The sequence below is a fragment of the Xenopus laevis genome, chromosome 6L (assembly GCF_017654675.1).
Source record: "Xenopus laevis strain J_2021 chromosome 6L, Xenopus_laevis_v10.1, whole genome shotgun sequence".
Lineage (NCBI taxonomy): Eukaryota > Metazoa > Chordata > Amphibia > Anura > Pipidae > Xenopus > Xenopus laevis.
The window spans coordinates 125,162,420-125,179,546 of NC_054381.1; the positions used below are offsets into that span (position 1 = coordinate 125,162,420).

The 17,127-nt window shown below is 38.8% G+C and overlaps 1 protein-coding gene and 1 non-coding gene across 2 annotated transcripts in view; both read left to right on the forward strand.

Moving 5' to 3' along the window:
- The window catches only part of chd7.L (chromodomain helicase DNA binding protein 7 L homeolog), a gene marked incomplete at its 5' end in the record, with an annotated part of 99,224 nt that extends 83,085 nt beyond the window's left edge, over positions 1–16,139 (forward strand). Inside the window, 11 exon segments of the mRNA NM_001091800.1 lie at positions 5,963–5,981; positions 6,234–6,462; positions 6,568–6,776; positions 6,885–7,556; positions 8,566–8,726; positions 10,491–10,718; positions 11,622–12,065; positions 13,050–13,271; positions 13,775–13,915; positions 14,513–14,617; positions 15,130–16,139. Of these exon segments, the coding sequence (NP_001085269.1) occupies positions 5,963–5,981; positions 6,234–6,462; positions 6,568–6,776; positions 6,885–7,556; positions 8,566–8,726; positions 10,491–10,718; positions 11,622–12,065; positions 13,050–13,271; positions 13,775–13,915; positions 14,513–14,617; positions 15,130–16,008 (3,309 nt within the window). The 3' untranslated portion in view covers positions 16,009–16,139.
- On the forward strand, positions 6,023–6,113 carry LOC121394921. Its single transcript, XR_005962092.1, has one exon. It is a non-coding gene; the product is annotated as a small nucleolar RNA U6-53/MBII-28 (small nucleolar RNA).
- Positions 16,140–17,127: the final 988 nt, after the last annotated feature.

The window sequence follows — 17,127 nt, forward strand, 5'->3', positions numbered from 1 at the left end:
TGAGCTGGAGAGAGTGCAGAGACGTGCAACTAAACTGGTTAGAGGGACGGAAGACTTAAATTATGAGGGTAGACTGTCAAGGTTGGGGTTGTTTTCTCTGCAAAAAAGGCGCTTGCGAGGGGACATGATTACACTTTACAAGTACATTAGAGAACATTATAGACAAATAGTAGGGGACCTTTATACCCATAAAGTGGATCACCGTACCAGAGGCCACCCCTTTAGACTAGAAGAAAAAAACTTTCATTTGAAGCAACGTAGGGGGTTCTTCACAGTCAGGACAGTGAGGTTGTGGAATGCACTGCCGGGTGATGTTGTGAAGGCTGATTCTGTTAATGCCTTTAAGAATGGCTTGGATGATTTTTTGGACAGACATAATATCAAAGGCTATTGTGATACTAAGCTCTATAGTTAGAATAGGTATGGGTATATAGAATTTAATTAAAGGTAGGGCGGGGTGTGTGTATGAATGCTGGGTTTTCATTTGGAGGGGTTGAACTTGATGGACTTTCTCTTTTTTCAACCCAATTTAACTATGTAACTATGTACCATATATAGGTTTGGTATAGATAGATATATATATATATATATATATATATATATATATATATATATATATATATATATATATATATATATATATATATATATATATATATATGTATGTGTGCTACACAATATGTTGGCGCTATATAAATACATGTTAATAATAATAAAATAATAAGAATGGTTTAAAGGCAAACTATTTTTTTTCTGTTTAATTGTAGGTCTCTCTGCCCCTGTGCCCAGGGGAAGAAAAGGCAAGAAAGTTAAAAGCCAGAATTCGCAGCCTGTCTTAAAGCATGCTGACTGGCTTCAGAGCTGTAACCCTGATGCCTTGTTCCAAGAGGATAGCTACAAAAAGCACCTGAAGCATCACTGTAACAAGTATGTAAAGGAATGCACATTGCTTCACTTTGTACTTAGGGCTTAGATGCTTTTTTCAGAACTACTTCAAAAGTGATTCTGAACTGTGATCTCCGCAATACCATTATTGACTCCCAAAGTAAGCAAATGAGTGTCTGTGATACATAACTCTGTTTTGGGGTCATTATTTTTAAACGTCAGTTTCTCCTCTTAAAAAAAAAAAAAAAAACATTGACATCCTGCTGATCTGTTAATTCGGAATAGTGCAAAAGGATGTCATGTGGGGTCCTGGTACATTGAGAAGTTACAAGCTTTAAAAAGGATGTACACCACTACTGTAGTGTATATAAGAGCTCTAATATGCGACTGTTTTACAAAGTATCTAAACCTATATCTGTATATAATACACAAAAGCCATGAATATCCTGTAAATTATATCCTTATAAACGGTGAGTTCTGATGTCATCAGTTATAAACGGTGAGTTCTGATGTCATTTCTGTCACATGACTCATTGAAATTTGTGTATTATAATTAATAAAGTACCCCCATTTGCAAAATATGAGGATATTATAAGTTACCTCGGAGTTCCATGGCCTGTATAAAAACACTCGGCCTTCGGCCTCGTGTTTTTATATGGTCATGAAACTCCTCGGTAACTTATAATATCCTTATATTTTACAAGAGGGGGTACTTTATTCACTATATCTTGCTGGTGCATTTAAATCTACCAGTGTGCAAATTAAAGTTTTATTCTTTTGCCCTATGCACAATTATCCTTTGAACACTCATCCTTTTGAATGTTTTTCCAGTACACTGAATAACTGTGTACTATAGCAACGTTGGCACATTTTGAATGGATGTTATTTTAAAAGGGAAATACTAATCTGCATAATCCAGTTGGGCTGGGTACGATTCTTACTGGGATCATAATAAAGGAATAGGCAAACTTGTGTTCTCCAGCAGTTCTAGAACATCAGCTTTAGGGGGTTATAGTTCTCAAACATCTGCTTGTTCTTAGCGCTGTATATTTGCTATCCCAAACTAGGGGGCACTTACATGGTTTGGCAGCTGTTTATTGAAAATCTTTCACTTGTTTTGTTTCAGAACTTAAGCAGCATTTTTAATTTTAGTATAAGCTCTGCAGATCCCCAACAGCAATGGACTAGAGCCCGTTGAAGCCTTTTAAAATAGAGGTTTTTTTATATGAAACAAATAGGCCTTAAACTGAAGCCCCAGCATGCCATTGTGAGGGTTTATTGTTCAGTAGTTAAAAAAAAATCTCGTTTATCCTTGCAACTTCTGATGTGCTTCCAAAAATGGTATTAAGGCAGCAGCTGAGGAAATTTTATGAGATAATGAAGCAGAACAGTTAGTGAAAGCCATCTGCTCAGTTGTTTACAAACTTGCTCCAGTACTTCAGAGGCAGCGGTGCAGTACGTGTCTGAACTTCACAAGCTGCACTAGGTAGGACTAAATGTAATGCGCCTGGGCTGGGCCCAGCCTGCTCGCTCGCTCTCTGTGCAGCGTGAGCGGTTGCCAGGCAGGCCCGTTGGAAGCCAGCAGAAAGCACCACACAGAGGTGATTATATGCCACCATCTGTCACGCTTCAAGCCTACCATACAGCATGGCTAATCAGCCTTGGCAGGATGATGGATGAACAGCAGCAGCTGCCAAAAGCCACTGTTGGCAAACAATCCTGAAGTTAAGAACTTCTCCCCTCACCCCCTCTCCTCTTCTCTTTTGCTCTCCAGGGTCCTGCTGCGTGTCCGCATGCTGTACTATTTGAGGCAAGAAGTGATAGGGGACCAAGCTGACAAAATCTTGGAGGGTGCTGACTCAAGGTTAGAAAATGATCCTCGTGTCCTTGTCAAAGAAAGCAAGGTCGTTACCTATTCTTGTTCAAAATATCTCCGGCTTATTGTCTTCTTTCCACCTTTTCCAGTGCAGATTAACTGAAAACAGAATTTTATCTAGGAATTATTATATTTAATGTTATGGGGATGTTTGTTTCCCCCTCCTCTGGTCTTAAGCTCTATAAGAGCTGTTAATTTCACTTCACAATAAATATCCTTGATAATACTCAACTAATCCTTTTCTTGCTGCCCTTTTGTGCCTGATAATTCTGAAGGACTGTTTGAACCATTTTTTTAACACTGCTTTTCAGTGAGGTAGACGTGTGGATTCCAGAGCCCTTCCATGCTGAGGTTCCTACAGACTGGTGGGACAATGAAGCTGACAAATCCCTTTTGATTGGTGTCTTCAAGCATGGTATGTTATAGCAAAGCTTGTGCTGTGTTGAGGGGCAGGTTGCGTGTGTACACCAGTCACTAGTAGGCTTCCTTGCACCGCCATATATATATACTCGCTCATGTAGTCACATACATGCACACACACTCACTCTCTCAACCACATATTTTCACAGTTGCATACAGGTGCTCCCCTTAATCACACGCACATTTCTCTTTCACTACACATGCATGCTGGGCAAACAAAACAAGATCAGTATGTTTGTGGAGGTTGCCAAACGAGTCGATCTTTACCAAATTTGGCCACCAGCGTTCTGGGTCAAATCCGCTTTTTCAATTGTTTAGGCCCCCGGACCAACAATCTGATCATAATGGGTGCTAAGGAGACCTGTCAACATGCCAATATGTTCTTCACCCGACAGGACATTCCAACTTTCCAATCGATATCTGGCTGATTCGTAGCCAGATCATACTCCAGTTAAAAACCTGCCGACTCTGTTTGTAGTTGTCTAGTTGACTTCTATTATTTTCCATGTATGATCACCTATACATGGTCTATTTCTGTTGCTGTCTCTCACACACAAGTAATCTTAGAAGATTAACCTTTGACATAACATTTGATGGAGCTAGTGGTTACTTTAATACCTGTTTGTGTGTATTTGTACAGGATGTAATAGAAATTAGGGGTCATTCCTTAAAATAATGGCATTTAGAAGGTGGCAACCACAAAACATGCTTGAAAACTGCAAATTTGTTCTGTAATTGGCTGTACCTGTTTAGTTATTGCTAAGTAAATTAGAATAAGGATATATATTTTCTTTCAGTCTCATTCTTTTGTGATGATATCTTGTTCTAAGCCTAACAATTAGGAAGCAAATTGCTGAGGTTAATGAAACAATCTTGCCTCCAAAATATAAGTGGAGAGGGGAAAGCATATTCAATGCTAATATATAAATAAAACAATCCCTTATTTTGTAGTAGTAGTAGTAATGGCTTAGTAGTGTTCTAGATCTCCATAAACTCCACGGTTTCCCTTGCTAACTCTGCCAACTAGTGTCAGAGTGGATGGTGGGTTTAACCTCTGCTATTAATCTGTACAAGTGCCTCCTGGGCTTTGTTCCAAGCAATATTTCACAAATGTCAGCGCCGAGAACTCCCAGCTCCCTTGAGTGGGATGCAGCCTTGTTAACTTTGAAAGGCTCTGGGATGCAGAGCTGGCATGATATATACAGTGAGCGATTCCTGATTATAATCCCAATTCTCTTGAGGTCGCAGTCGTATTCTCAGCAGCATGGCCTGACTAAAGGAGAGAATGATGGCTTATAAAACCTTTCATGATTACAGTTTGGCTTCAGGCTCTACAGCAGTTAGGAGAAGTGTGTTGTAGTACAAATCCTAATTGAATTGTGCTGTTCTGTCTATGTACTGCTTTTTTTTTTTCTTGAAATGGTGGGGCCTTGGCTGAAACGAGCCCGGTCTAAAAGTCTTACTCCTGCAGTGCACTGTTAGGATCTGCCATTTTCTATCTAGTCAGTTCATACGGAAAAAAAGATAAACAGCACTGCTAAGACCGTAGAGGGAACAGTGTCATCTTACTGACACACATCACATGAAACCTAATAAGACAGGTTCGATGGCCTTTCATATAACCCATGCTCACTGAGTAAGTGAGGGGGAGGAGGGATGGAGCAGTTAGACTCTGGTTAGACCAAAAAGACAATCAGCAAAGCTTGGGGGTGGGTCTTTTTAGAGCAGAGGTCACTAAAGTAACCATTCCAAACCAGCAGCTCTATTCATGTAGTGCTTAAATACATTAATTCTGATAGGCACCAGTACCGTGCAGGTTTACAGCATCCCTGTTTAACAAATTGAATCATTTCCTGACATTTTCTCTTGCATTCTTTTTTTACAATGATGTATTTTTAAGACATATTTCTATTTTATGAATGCTTACAAAAAGCTAAATGTTTTATTGTCAACTGATTTTCATCTTTTGCTAGTTTGCCCTGTGATTTTTCTGTAATACGGTAAAGGTTAGATGAAACCAAAGCACAGCACTTGCTAGTATGGAGAGAATGTGTTTATAACCTTGCATCCTCGTTGAAAGTGATGGACCACAATATTTCTCTGTAGGGTACGAGAAATACAATTCTATCAGGGCCGACCCTGCTCTGAGCTTCCTAGAGAGAGCTGGTATGCCGGATGCTAAGGCAATTGCTGCTGAACAGCGAGGAACAGATATGCTAGCAGATGGTGGAGATGGGTATGTTAACATTTAGGCAATATTTATTATACATTTAAGTATAGCAACATTTTTTTCTCATTTTTTTTTTTTTTTTTTTAAATACCTATTTCATTACCAGGGGTGACTTTGATAGAGAGGATGAGGATCCTGAATACAAACCAACAAGACTGCCATTTAAGGATGACATTGACGTAAGGGCATGTTTTTAATATGGTGCTTATGACATTCTTTGTTTATATGAGGGATCTCCTTAATGCCATAATATAGCTTCTTAGTTTGTACACATGTGTAACAATGAAAGGCTGCTTTATATTGTTTTAAAATAAGATGCAAATGGTGCACAATAAGACTTATTGTTCTACTATTATATAATGTATTGTGATAAACCCAACTGGTAAATAAAGCAAATTTCCATTTTAAATACTATTCAAGACATATTGAGAAGCGATTCAGTATCAGAACCGCATTATTGAGCAATCAAAGTTTAACCGTCATTAATCATTACTCTTGATGTGTTCTGCCAGGAATTTGCCAATTCGCCGATGGATGATAAAGAAGAATGTCTAGAAATGGATCCTACAGGTGAGACTTGTTAACTACAAGTAATGATGTTTTTTTTGTCTGTTTTTTGATGAATATCCATGCTAATACTGACACATCAGGAGTAAAACTCCTCCTGGATGTAAATGATTAGCTGTACTAAAACTGAAAGCAGACATCCCCTAAAAAAAACAAGAGTTGAAAATCAACTTTAGGAGTTTATACAGCTGAGTTGATTTACTCTGCAAAAGCTCAAACTGTTTGATATATTCTCTGTACGTGTGTTTGCTTCAGGAAAATCTGGCGAAGGCAGCACAGAGTTAGGTCATTTGTATTGGCCTAACACTTCAGCCCTAACCACCCGCCTTCGACGCCTCATCACTGCTTATCAACGCAGTTACAAAAGGCAACAAATGAGGCAAGATTCACAAATGAAGATCGATCGCCGTAGACGTCGTCCTCGGGACGAAGTTAGAGCCCTGGAAGCTGAAAGAGAAGCAATAATAACAGAAAAACGCCAAAAGTGAGTTAAGGGTCACGACCATTTTCTCCATGGACAGTGTTTATGGAAAATATCTAAACAGTGTGCATAAGCTTATGTTCTTAACGTGGCTCTTTGTTTCTGAAGGTGGACAAGGAGAGAGGAAGCAGATTTTTATCGTGTAGTATCTACGTTTGGAGTTATTTTTGACCATGCCAAGCAAAAGTTTGACTGGAATCAGTTCAGAGCTTATGCCCGCTTGGATAAAAAATCTGACGAGAGCTTGGAAAAATACTTCAGCTGCTTTGTGGCTATGTGTCGGAGAGTTTGTCGCATGGGAACTAAACCTGATGAAGGTAAGTGTTAATAAATGTCGTAAAGACTGAGACAGCCTGATGTCTGGCCAATGCCCTTATGTTTTTAGTTTTAATGCATCTGAAAGAATGTTCTTATCTCTTGGACAGATATGTGTGATCTCTCTATGATGATTGAGCCTATAACAGAAGAACGTGCATCTAGAACTCTCTATCGTATTGAGCTGTTAAGGAAAATAAGGGAGCAGGTTCTTAATCACCCTCAACTGAATGAGCGACTTAAATTATGTCAGTCCAGTATTGATTTGCCAGAATGGTGGGACTGTGGAAAACACGACAGAGATTTGCTTGTCGGTGCAGCTAAGCATGGTGTCAGTAGGACAGATTATCACATCCTAAATGATCCAGATCTCTCTTTTCTGGAAGCCCACAGGAGTTTTGCTCAGAACAAGGGGTCTTCCCAGCCAAGCAACTTGCCCATTCTAATTCCACCTGGACCTGGTTACAGTGACACTCCACCTATAATGCCTTCTACCCCTAATCCAGATGAAAAGGGCTCAGGTAATGAGGAGGTAAAAACTGAGACGGTTGAAGATCCTGCAATTAAGGAAGAAGCAGAAGTCAAGGAAGAACAAGCAGCAGACACTGCTGAAAAGCCTGTAAAACAGGAAAGTGATCCAGAGGCCATTGCTATTAACGATGAAATTAAAATAGCAGAAGAGGCTCCAGTTGGTCCAAAATCCATTTCAGAAAAAGGCTCAGAGGAAGATGATGAAAAGCTTGATTATGATGACAAATCTGAGGAGTCCTCCCAGGCAGAAGGTAAAAATCTACAGAATCTTAATAGTTTACACCTTTTACACATTTACACTTGATTACTGTAGACTGCTTCTGGGCCTAGTCGATGTACAGTACATTACTTCTGTTATGCTTTTTATATAACAGGCTATGCTGAAAACCAATTTGTGTTTTAAAGATAGACCTAAAATGTGATTTGTGATCTGTTTATGCATTCTTTTTGTCTTTTCCCAGAAATGTGATCATATAGTTGGGTATTGTATGTTTAAATAACAATAAAACATTTCTTCCTTTTTGGCTTATATTTGATTATGTTCAGCATGAGCCCTAATTCCTAATTGCTGAACTGATGGTTCAGTGGCAGGTATACTGCTCCTTTAATTTTTGACTTGACTAGCTGTATGTTCTCAATACTAATACAGTAGCGTGTCCTTGATGATAACTAAGCTAGCATAAATCCATGTCCATGGAAAAACTAAACACTTAAGTGTTTAAATACAGAAAGATCTGGCTAGCCCCAGGTCTTAAGAATTCCAGATAACAGATTACATACCTGTATCCACATTCAGATTGTCATGCAGAAACATATGCCTTTCTTTTCTTTAAATTAGGCTTTCTATTTACTTTTCATATTTGTCCATTCTTGGTGATAAGACATTGAATCAAGTAATTTTATTGCCCTTGTCATTTCCTTCTTACTGTGGCTGCCTTAGGGTCCTCTTCTTCAAGGCGACTAATCTCCTCAGAATTTAAATCACCAGCGGGAAGGCACTCGGAGCGCTTAATTTTCCAAAGTCGCACAAAGTTTCCTCAGAAAACGAAACGCTCCTAGTGCTATCCCACCTGCACTTTACATTCTAGCCGGCGGCAGTCAGTTTGCGGCAATTAGTCGCCCTGACGAAGAGGAGATTTGTCGCCGGGTGACTAATCTCCCCAAATCTGAGCCCTGACCCTTAAGCTAATGCAAAAGTGATTGATGAGCGGATGCAAACCACTTCTCAAAAACTGGTCACACTTACATTTTGTGTTGCAGTGGGTATTACATCTCAGGATAAGAACTTTGATGAAGAAAGCAATGCTTCCTTGAGTACTGCCCGTGATGAAACCCGAGATGGATTCTTTTTGGAGGATGGAGAACAATCTGGGTTGCATATGCTTCGTGAGAGGACCTTCTCTTTCTCTTTCTGGCCCAAGGTGTGTGAAGTATTTACCTCCCTGGATATATCATTTCCTTCAGTGTGAAATCAAAGGATAAAAAACACCATTTGAGAATGTAACCTTTATTCAGAATACTTTAGTTAGAAATAAAGGGGGGAAAAAGTTTTGTAATGTCCACGACAAAGGCCATCTGCTTATGAAAACAAAACATTAATAGGCTTATTCCTGTGGAAAAGACAGTTTGCAGCAGCTGCTTCAACCCACTTGTGGCTTTTGAACAGTTTTTGTTTTCAGTTTACCATGCAAAATATTAAAATGAAAGTGCTGTCTCTCCCATACAGATAGTTCCAAGATGGCATTCCATTTCTCCTCTCTGAATGCATTTTGTTAGCATTTTCCTTTAAAGAGATACTGATACCAGAAATTTAAAATTTTTTTTATACATCTACCATAAAATTATTATTTTGCCATAAAGTATTTGCCCAATGCTTTTACATAACCTATCTGACTCCCTGTGATCGCTTATGAAGGGGCTGCCATATTTGCGCAGCAGGAGTCCCTTAGCATTAGAAACTTTAACTGACAGGCTGACATAGGACAATCAGGTTGGCAAAACAGTCAGGAACTTAAAGTGAACCTGCCACCCAGACACAAAAAGCTGTATAATAAAAGTCATTTTCAAATTAAACATGAAATCCAATTTCTATTTATTTCATAGCTGTTGTAAGCTCATTTAAAAATCTCATCTGTCAATCAAATATTGTCTGCCACACCTCTATGCCTTAGTGCTTTCCATTCAGCACTTCCTAGATGCTCTCCACACATTCCCCCGTTCTCGTCACTGTTTAATTGTGTAACCAGTGTGTGGTAGTTAAACTTTTATAGACGAGCGCCTGCTCCACCCCTTTTGTGATGTCATGGGCGGTCTATAAAAGGAACCCGGAAGTCAGGCGCGGGTGGAGGGAGGGCGGGAGAAACCCATTCAGCACTAGATGTCACTGCTCTCCCCACATTTCCCCAATCTCTTAACCATTTAATTGTGTAACCAGTGCATGGGGATGGACATCGGGTCCCCTATTCTGGTGCACAAACAAGATTCTGAGATGATGTAAGGCTTGTCTTAATAACAGTGTCCACACTGCCTGCTTGCTATATTTCCAGACTGAAGGAAACCAGATTCAAATTTATACAGTGTAATTAAAGTTCATTTTGCTGGACAAATGTGATAAAATAGGATTTTGACGGGTCCCCTTTAAACTAACAATTACTTACAAAAACAATTAGCATGACCTATAGGTAACTTTTAATGTACATTCATGTTTTAAAAAGTAGTTTTTTTTAGTGTCAGTATCACTTTAATGTTCATCTACGCGTCACTGGAGTTTAAGTGATACAGAATGTGAATGAATATCGACATTGGTGAAGTTTTATAATGCTGAGTTTTATTGATACTGACACTAATGAGGAACCACTTACTAGGACAGAGTTTTAGGCCTGGCCTATTAGCTCTGAGTCATGTTGGTTACAAGATACTGGAAGCAGATGTTTCTTTGTGCAGTAGTTATGCCAAACAATGCGGTATAGACTGAAACAGTAGGAGTTCAGCATATAGGCTCACCGCAGGCTTGTCTTACCCCCTGCTGGAAAGCCACTCTCTCTTTTAATTTGTAGGCTTTAGATATATATCTTGGGTATGATGCCAACAAAATCCTGTAGAGAAAAAGTTTGGCAATGTAATATTTTCCCCTTACATGTTGCTACTTTCTTACAAAATTGTTTTGTTCCACTTTCCCAATATAGGACCGTGTAATGATCAACCGATTAGACAACATCTGTGAAACTGTGCTGAAAGGAAAGTGGCCAGTAAATAGACGGCAGATGTTTGACTTCCCAGGACTCCTCCCTGGCTACACACCAACTGCTGTGGACAGCCCATTGCAAAAGAGAAGCTTTGCTGAGCTCTCCATGGTGGCTCAGGGCAGCTATAGTGGCAGTGAAGACATTAGTGCTTCACCGCAAGTCTCCCAGGTAAATGTTTTTATTTATTATCCGAATAGCGTTATCTTTCTAAAAATACACTATATGCATTTCATATAGACAATAATCTATTCTGTGTGACCCCCCCCCCCAAGGCCGTCTATGGTCACATTATCATGAAATACTTTTTATTACAGAGCAATCAATTTTAAAGAATGATATACTCGTGTGTGGCTACCCACTTTTTTAACAAAGAAATTACTATATTGAGACTTTCGGTAAAATAGGACATTAGGAGGCACATTTATCAAGGGTCGAATTTCGAATTCATGCGAGTTTGTTTTTGTTTTTTTAAACTCTCATTAACTCGAAATTCGACCAATTGAAATGTATTAATAAAAATCGAATTTTCTCAGCTCGGACGAATTGAATCAACCCGAAAACTCAAATCGAATGTAAAAACTCGATTCAAGTTTTTTTTCTCCAAAAAAAAAAACTTGAATGTCAGGAAGACTGCAAATTGATCCTTGAACCTCTCCCATTGATTTATACAGTAATTTGGAAGGTGTAAGGTGGCGAATAATCTAATTTGAGTTCTTAAAGGGCCAGAGTATTACAAATCTCAAGCTTCAACTTTGAATTAAGACTCAAATCGAGTTTGGATAATCATCAATTCGTATTTGAGTGTTTTGACCAAAAAAGAAATTCAAAAATTTGAACTTTCACTTTGACCCATAATAAATCTAACCCTTGGTATTCTATACTGGTGTATGGTTCATCCCAATCCATGATTTTCACATTTGTGATAATTCCCAGAAGTTGAAGGTTTCTAGTAAAGAGTGTCTGTCTGGGCATTTCTCTGTTCCAACTGTTCACAATAAATGTAGATCTGCACTGTGATGCATTAAATTCTTTTCTCTGACACAGTCATTTATATTTTTTGGTACATTTCAGGAAACTGCACTGAGCTTATCTGTGCCACGTCAGCGAAGACGAAGGAGAAGGAAGATTGAGGTTGAGGCAGAGCGGGCTGCTAAGAGAAGGAATCTTATGGAGATGGTGGCTCAGCTGAGAGGATCTCAAATGGGAGCAGAAAATGGACAAGAAAAAGTTGTAGATTTATCAAATGCCTCCAGGGAGGCTACAAGTTCTACCTCAAGTTTTCCATCTCTTACGTCTCAATTTCTGTTAAATAATTCATCCACCCCAGTCTCAGATGCCTTTAAAACTCAAATGGAGCGACTGCAGGCAGGTCTTTCATGCACACCTACAAGGCATCTACTCAATGGCTCTTTAATTGACGGTGAACCCCCCATGAAAAGGCGAAGAGGGAGAAGGAAAAATGTTGAAGGCCTAGATCTTTTGTTTATGAGTAACAAAAGGTCTTCATTATCTGTGGTAAGATAAAACAACAAAGTAGTAAACTGATTTTAAAAAAGAACATTATTTAGGGTTTTCTTTGGCCTAGCATTTCTTCATGAAAGTGCCTTATACTGAATATGGTTCAGCTTAGACACCATTATCACTGCCATATTGATCTAAAGACCATGTGAGGATTTAGTATATAGGCCACCAAATAAAAATTTTAGCTGGATTCTTGAGCAGCATCCCTACCAGCTGCCTTGCTACAAATCAGCACATCTTCTTATTGGGTTTCGCTTGCCAGCAAATATTTCTTACTGATTCTGGTTGCCCAATGTGAGTTTGACATTTTCTGGGTTTATGTAGGCACCATTTATTTTATCTATGTAGTAATATCTAATCCTGTCATGCTTTGCTAACAAGACCATAACTGTGTACCTTCTGGACCTTTAACTATTCCTCATGGGGGAACACTATTATAAAACTTGCAAATTCTTATGTTTGAACAGAAATAGATGTAGTGCAAAAAAAAAGTCCATTTAGTAGAACTTTTGCTGAATTTTGCAGGTATGGACGCAATTTTTTTTTTTCTTTTGGATTTCCTCCTATATCTAAACTCATGTTTGCAAAACTCTTTAAACTCCAATATGGAAGCAGATAAAGACATGGCTTCATAATTGTGGCTAGTCTGTTGCTTTATTCCGTAGAAAATCTGGCAAATCTCTGATTTGTGTGCAGCACAAGGATTTGGTTCGGGATTCAGCATTTTTCTGCAGGATTCGGCCGAATCCTTCTGCCCATCTGAACCGAATCCTAATTTGCATAAGCAAATCGGGCGGGAAATCTCGTGACTTTTTGTCACAAAACAAAGAAGTAAAAATTTTTTTCCCTTCTCACCCCTAATTTGCATATGCGGATTTCGTTCGGCCGAATCTTTCATGAAGGATTCGGGGCATTGGCCGAATCCAAAATAGGATAATTACTTAGTAATATAAACAACTTTTTTCCTTTCCCTTATAGGATGACACCGATGTGACCAAAGCCTATGATGAAGATATAGAAACACCACCAACTAGAAACATTCCATCTCCTGGACAGCTGGAGCCGGAGACCCGTATCCCTGTCATTAACTTGGACGATGGGACCAGGCTTGTTGGGGAAGAAGCCCCCAAAAACAAAGATCTAGTTGAATGGTTAAAGTTGCATCCTACGTACACTGTTGATATGCCAAGTTATGTACCAGTAAGTCATTTTAATTTCTATGTTAAGTGATAACTGCAGCCGTGTTTGCATGCATAATGTAGAACTTGCATCTAAATTTATTCAAAATATACTGGCCTTCTATCAGAGTACTTGCAAGAGCATAGAGCTGTAACTAAGGTGATCATCACATGCAACCCTGAATAATAATCCAGTTGCTCTTTCAGACTGTGCTGAGGTTCTCTACTGCTTTTTGAATGTTATTGTTCGTATAAAACAGCATTTTTTAATTGCATCGAATGTTTTAGTCTTTGTCAAGGCTATATAATATGTTCATTTTAAGCATTTTTGTTTGAATTGCTAAGCAGAAGAATGACTTTGACTTGTATATTTGTATTAAGTCACGATATGGAATTCATGCACCTTTCTGGCTGCTGGGTTTGCTATATAGAATGAGTACATTTGCTAGCCTTTTTAAGGAAATTGTTGGCAATTGTGTCAATGTCTTTATAATTTAACTTTTTTTTATTTTTATTTTACTCCAGAAGACTGCAGATATGTTGTTCTCTCACTTTCAAAAGCCTAAACAGAAGCGACACAGGTGTCGAAATCCTAACAAGTTGGACATTAACACACTGACAGGAGATGAACGGGTGCCTGTGGTGAACAAACGCAATGGGAAAAAGGTATGTTGTGTGTCCTCTTTGCTTTTACTTTAGTATCTGGATGTTTCCCCGGCCAGTTGCAAAAGTAACGCAGACAACATTCCACATTTCCAGATATCTTTCACTCTGCTTGGCTTGAGATGTATATTGGTGATATCCGTTGTGCAGTGTATTAGTATATTCATGGCACGTTATTTACAGTGGCATATATTTACATTTATTTGATCTACTGGAACAACAACGCTTTAGTAGAGCCTTAACATCTGTTTTTCTTAGTTTAAATATATCTGTATAAGTTTGTTCACACTAGTATCTCCAGATTTTACAAAAAGATAGGGCCTATATTGGAGCTTTTGTCTATCCAATATATTAATAAAAAATGAAAGCTGCATTACAACAAAGTTTCACCACATGTATGGGGTTGAATGGGTGTGTGGTCATCTTCTTACATTGTACCCTCTAGGCACATAAAGATGTTTTAAATGTTGATCTGGTTTCCTTTTAACTATTATATGGTCCTTAATTATGCTGTTTGTTGCAGTGAACATTTTTTTTGCATCCTCTGCACTTGTTTCAGACCAGAGTTGTTCAGTATTAAAATATGAACTTGTTTTGCAGATGGGAGGAGCCATGGCACCACCTATGAGAGACCTTCCACGATGGCTGGAAGAAAACCCCGAATTTGGGGTTAGTCCAGACTGGACAGATATCGTAAAGCAATCTGTAAGTGGACTTGTGTTTAGCAGTACTTATTTCTTCATGTAGTTGTTTAGCACCACCATATTTGCCATTTTTGTATTGCGAATTGGTGTTTTTGATTGGATTATTTTATACTTCATTAATCTTTTATCGCGTATTAAACTTGGACAGTGTTCCTCTACTAAATACTGTAGGTATATGCATCAGAGCTGAAAAAAAAACGAATTTTACTTTTTCTTATTTATATTCCTTTATTTTGCCATCATTTTAAATCTTTATACATCTTGTAGTGTGGTTTGTGTTACCTATACTGAATGGGATGCCGAGTTATAACTTGTTATCCTATACCTAAGCCGGTAAAGGAGAATTCAACCCTGTAATGAAAAAAAACCCCGTAGACCCCCCAGCTTAAGTTCCCCCCGGGGAAATGCCCCATACTTTATACTTACCCCCCGTCGCAGATTCTGGCCTTTAAATCTAGTTAATGGTCAGACTTTTGTTTTTCAGTGCCCTCATTATTTTTTTCCATCTTGCAGGGTTTCGTACCAGAGTCGATGTTTGATCGTCTTCTTACTGGGCCTGTAGTAAGAGAAGAAGGGGCTAGCAGGAGAGGAAGAAGGCCAAAAAGTGAAATTGCCAAAGCAGCTGCAGCTGCTGTAGCCTCGACATCTGGAATGAACCCATTGCTGATGAATAGCCTATTTGCTGGAATGGATCTTGCTAGCCTTCAAAATCTCCAGAATCTGCAGTCTCTCCAACTTGCTGGCCTAATGGGGTTTCCCCCTGGGCTTGCAGCAGCTGCTGCCGCTGGAGGTGATTCTAAAAATCCTGCTGCCATGTTGCCTCTAATGCTGCCAGGCATGGCGGGATTGCCAAACCTGTTTGGGCTTGGTGGACTTTTGAATAACCCCTTAGCAGCTGGCAACAGTAATTCCACTACAGCTTCCAGTCAAGGAGAAACGGAGGATGGCACTTCGAAGGCTGATGAGAAGAAGACTGAAACTGAAGAGGATGCTAAAGACTCTGACAAAACAGATACTGTTTCTGCTACTGACTCTGGATCTGTTGGTGCTGCTGCTACTACCACAGCTGGATTGTCTGCCAATCCTCTGGCCTTCAGTCCCTTCCTACTCTCCACAATGGCTCCAGGCCTGTTCTACCCATCCATGTTTCTACCTCCTGGTTTAGGAGGATTGACACTACCGGGTTTCCCATCACTAGCTGGACTTCAGAGTGCTGTTAGCTCTAGTGAAGAAAAGGCTGCCGACGACGGTGAGAATCAGGAAGCAAGCGACGCAGAGGAGAGCATTGATAAAACGGCTGATTCATCCATTTTGGATGATGAAATGGCTCAAGGAGAAGAAGGGGAGTCCCCAGATGGAGAAGATGAATTGGACAATGAAACCGAAAACTAAAAAAAAAAAAAAATACAGTTAAAGTGTTCTAAAACTTTTTGACAAGTGGTAGTCCTACTGTTTACACTCACAGTAAATGTCCATAGTTTTTATAAGCTGTTCTGTAAAATAGTGTAGCAAGAAAAAAAAAAGTCCATGTCACACAGATTTGTCAAAAAGGTATTTTGGTCATTAAGTATTTTGCAGTGCGTTATTTATTATTCCTAGGAGAAGATGACATTTTCAAGGAAAAAAAATCTTTTTTTGTAAGGAAACATACATAATGCTCTGCGGGTATTTTTTTTTTTTTTCTCTTTTTTTTTTTTTTACCGTTGGTATTATGAGAGCAGCATTTTTTTTTAATCATGTTGTGCAAATAGAAGGTGAGGCTGCTTAAGGAAGTATGAAGTTATTTATCATTTTTTTTTTTCCTTTGCTGTGAAGGTCAAGATAAATTTTTACAAGTACATATCATAGCTACACGTTTGACTGTATACAGAAACTCCACGTAACGGCACACGCAACACACACGTACATACACTCAGACAATCTCCACAGTCGAGAGAATGTCTCATCCTGGAGACACAGCAATAAAAGGCAGCTGTTGAATGTGAAGAGTACCTTTTTAACAACATACACACTGAGAAAAGTTGTTACAGGACAAAACTACAGTTGAATCGTCTCATGAATTTGTAATGCACTGGTAAAAGCATAAAAATTAAAATCAGGTACCTTTTTTTCTTTTTCTTTTTTTTTTGTCTTTCTTTTTAAATTAAAGGACTTTGTTACTTTTAGCCACAAAGCTAAACAGCATTACCTCAACTCTAAACTAGCCTTGAAGTTTACAGTCAAGACTTTGTAAATGTGTTTTTTCTTTTTGATTTTTTTTTTTTGTGATGTCTTTTTGGGGTTTTTTTTCTTTCAGAAACTGCTATCGTGTAAGATAAAATGTAAATTGCTGCCAACGTAGTAATGATGCTTTTAATAAAAGTGATCCATGAGATGCAGTGATGTAATTAGAGAATGTAGAAGTGTCTAGGGAAACCAAATTTCAGAGCTGGTGTTCACCACTTTATATTTTGTACTCACAATAGAAGCAAATACAGTATTATGGCTTTTGTATATTTTCTTGAAATCCTT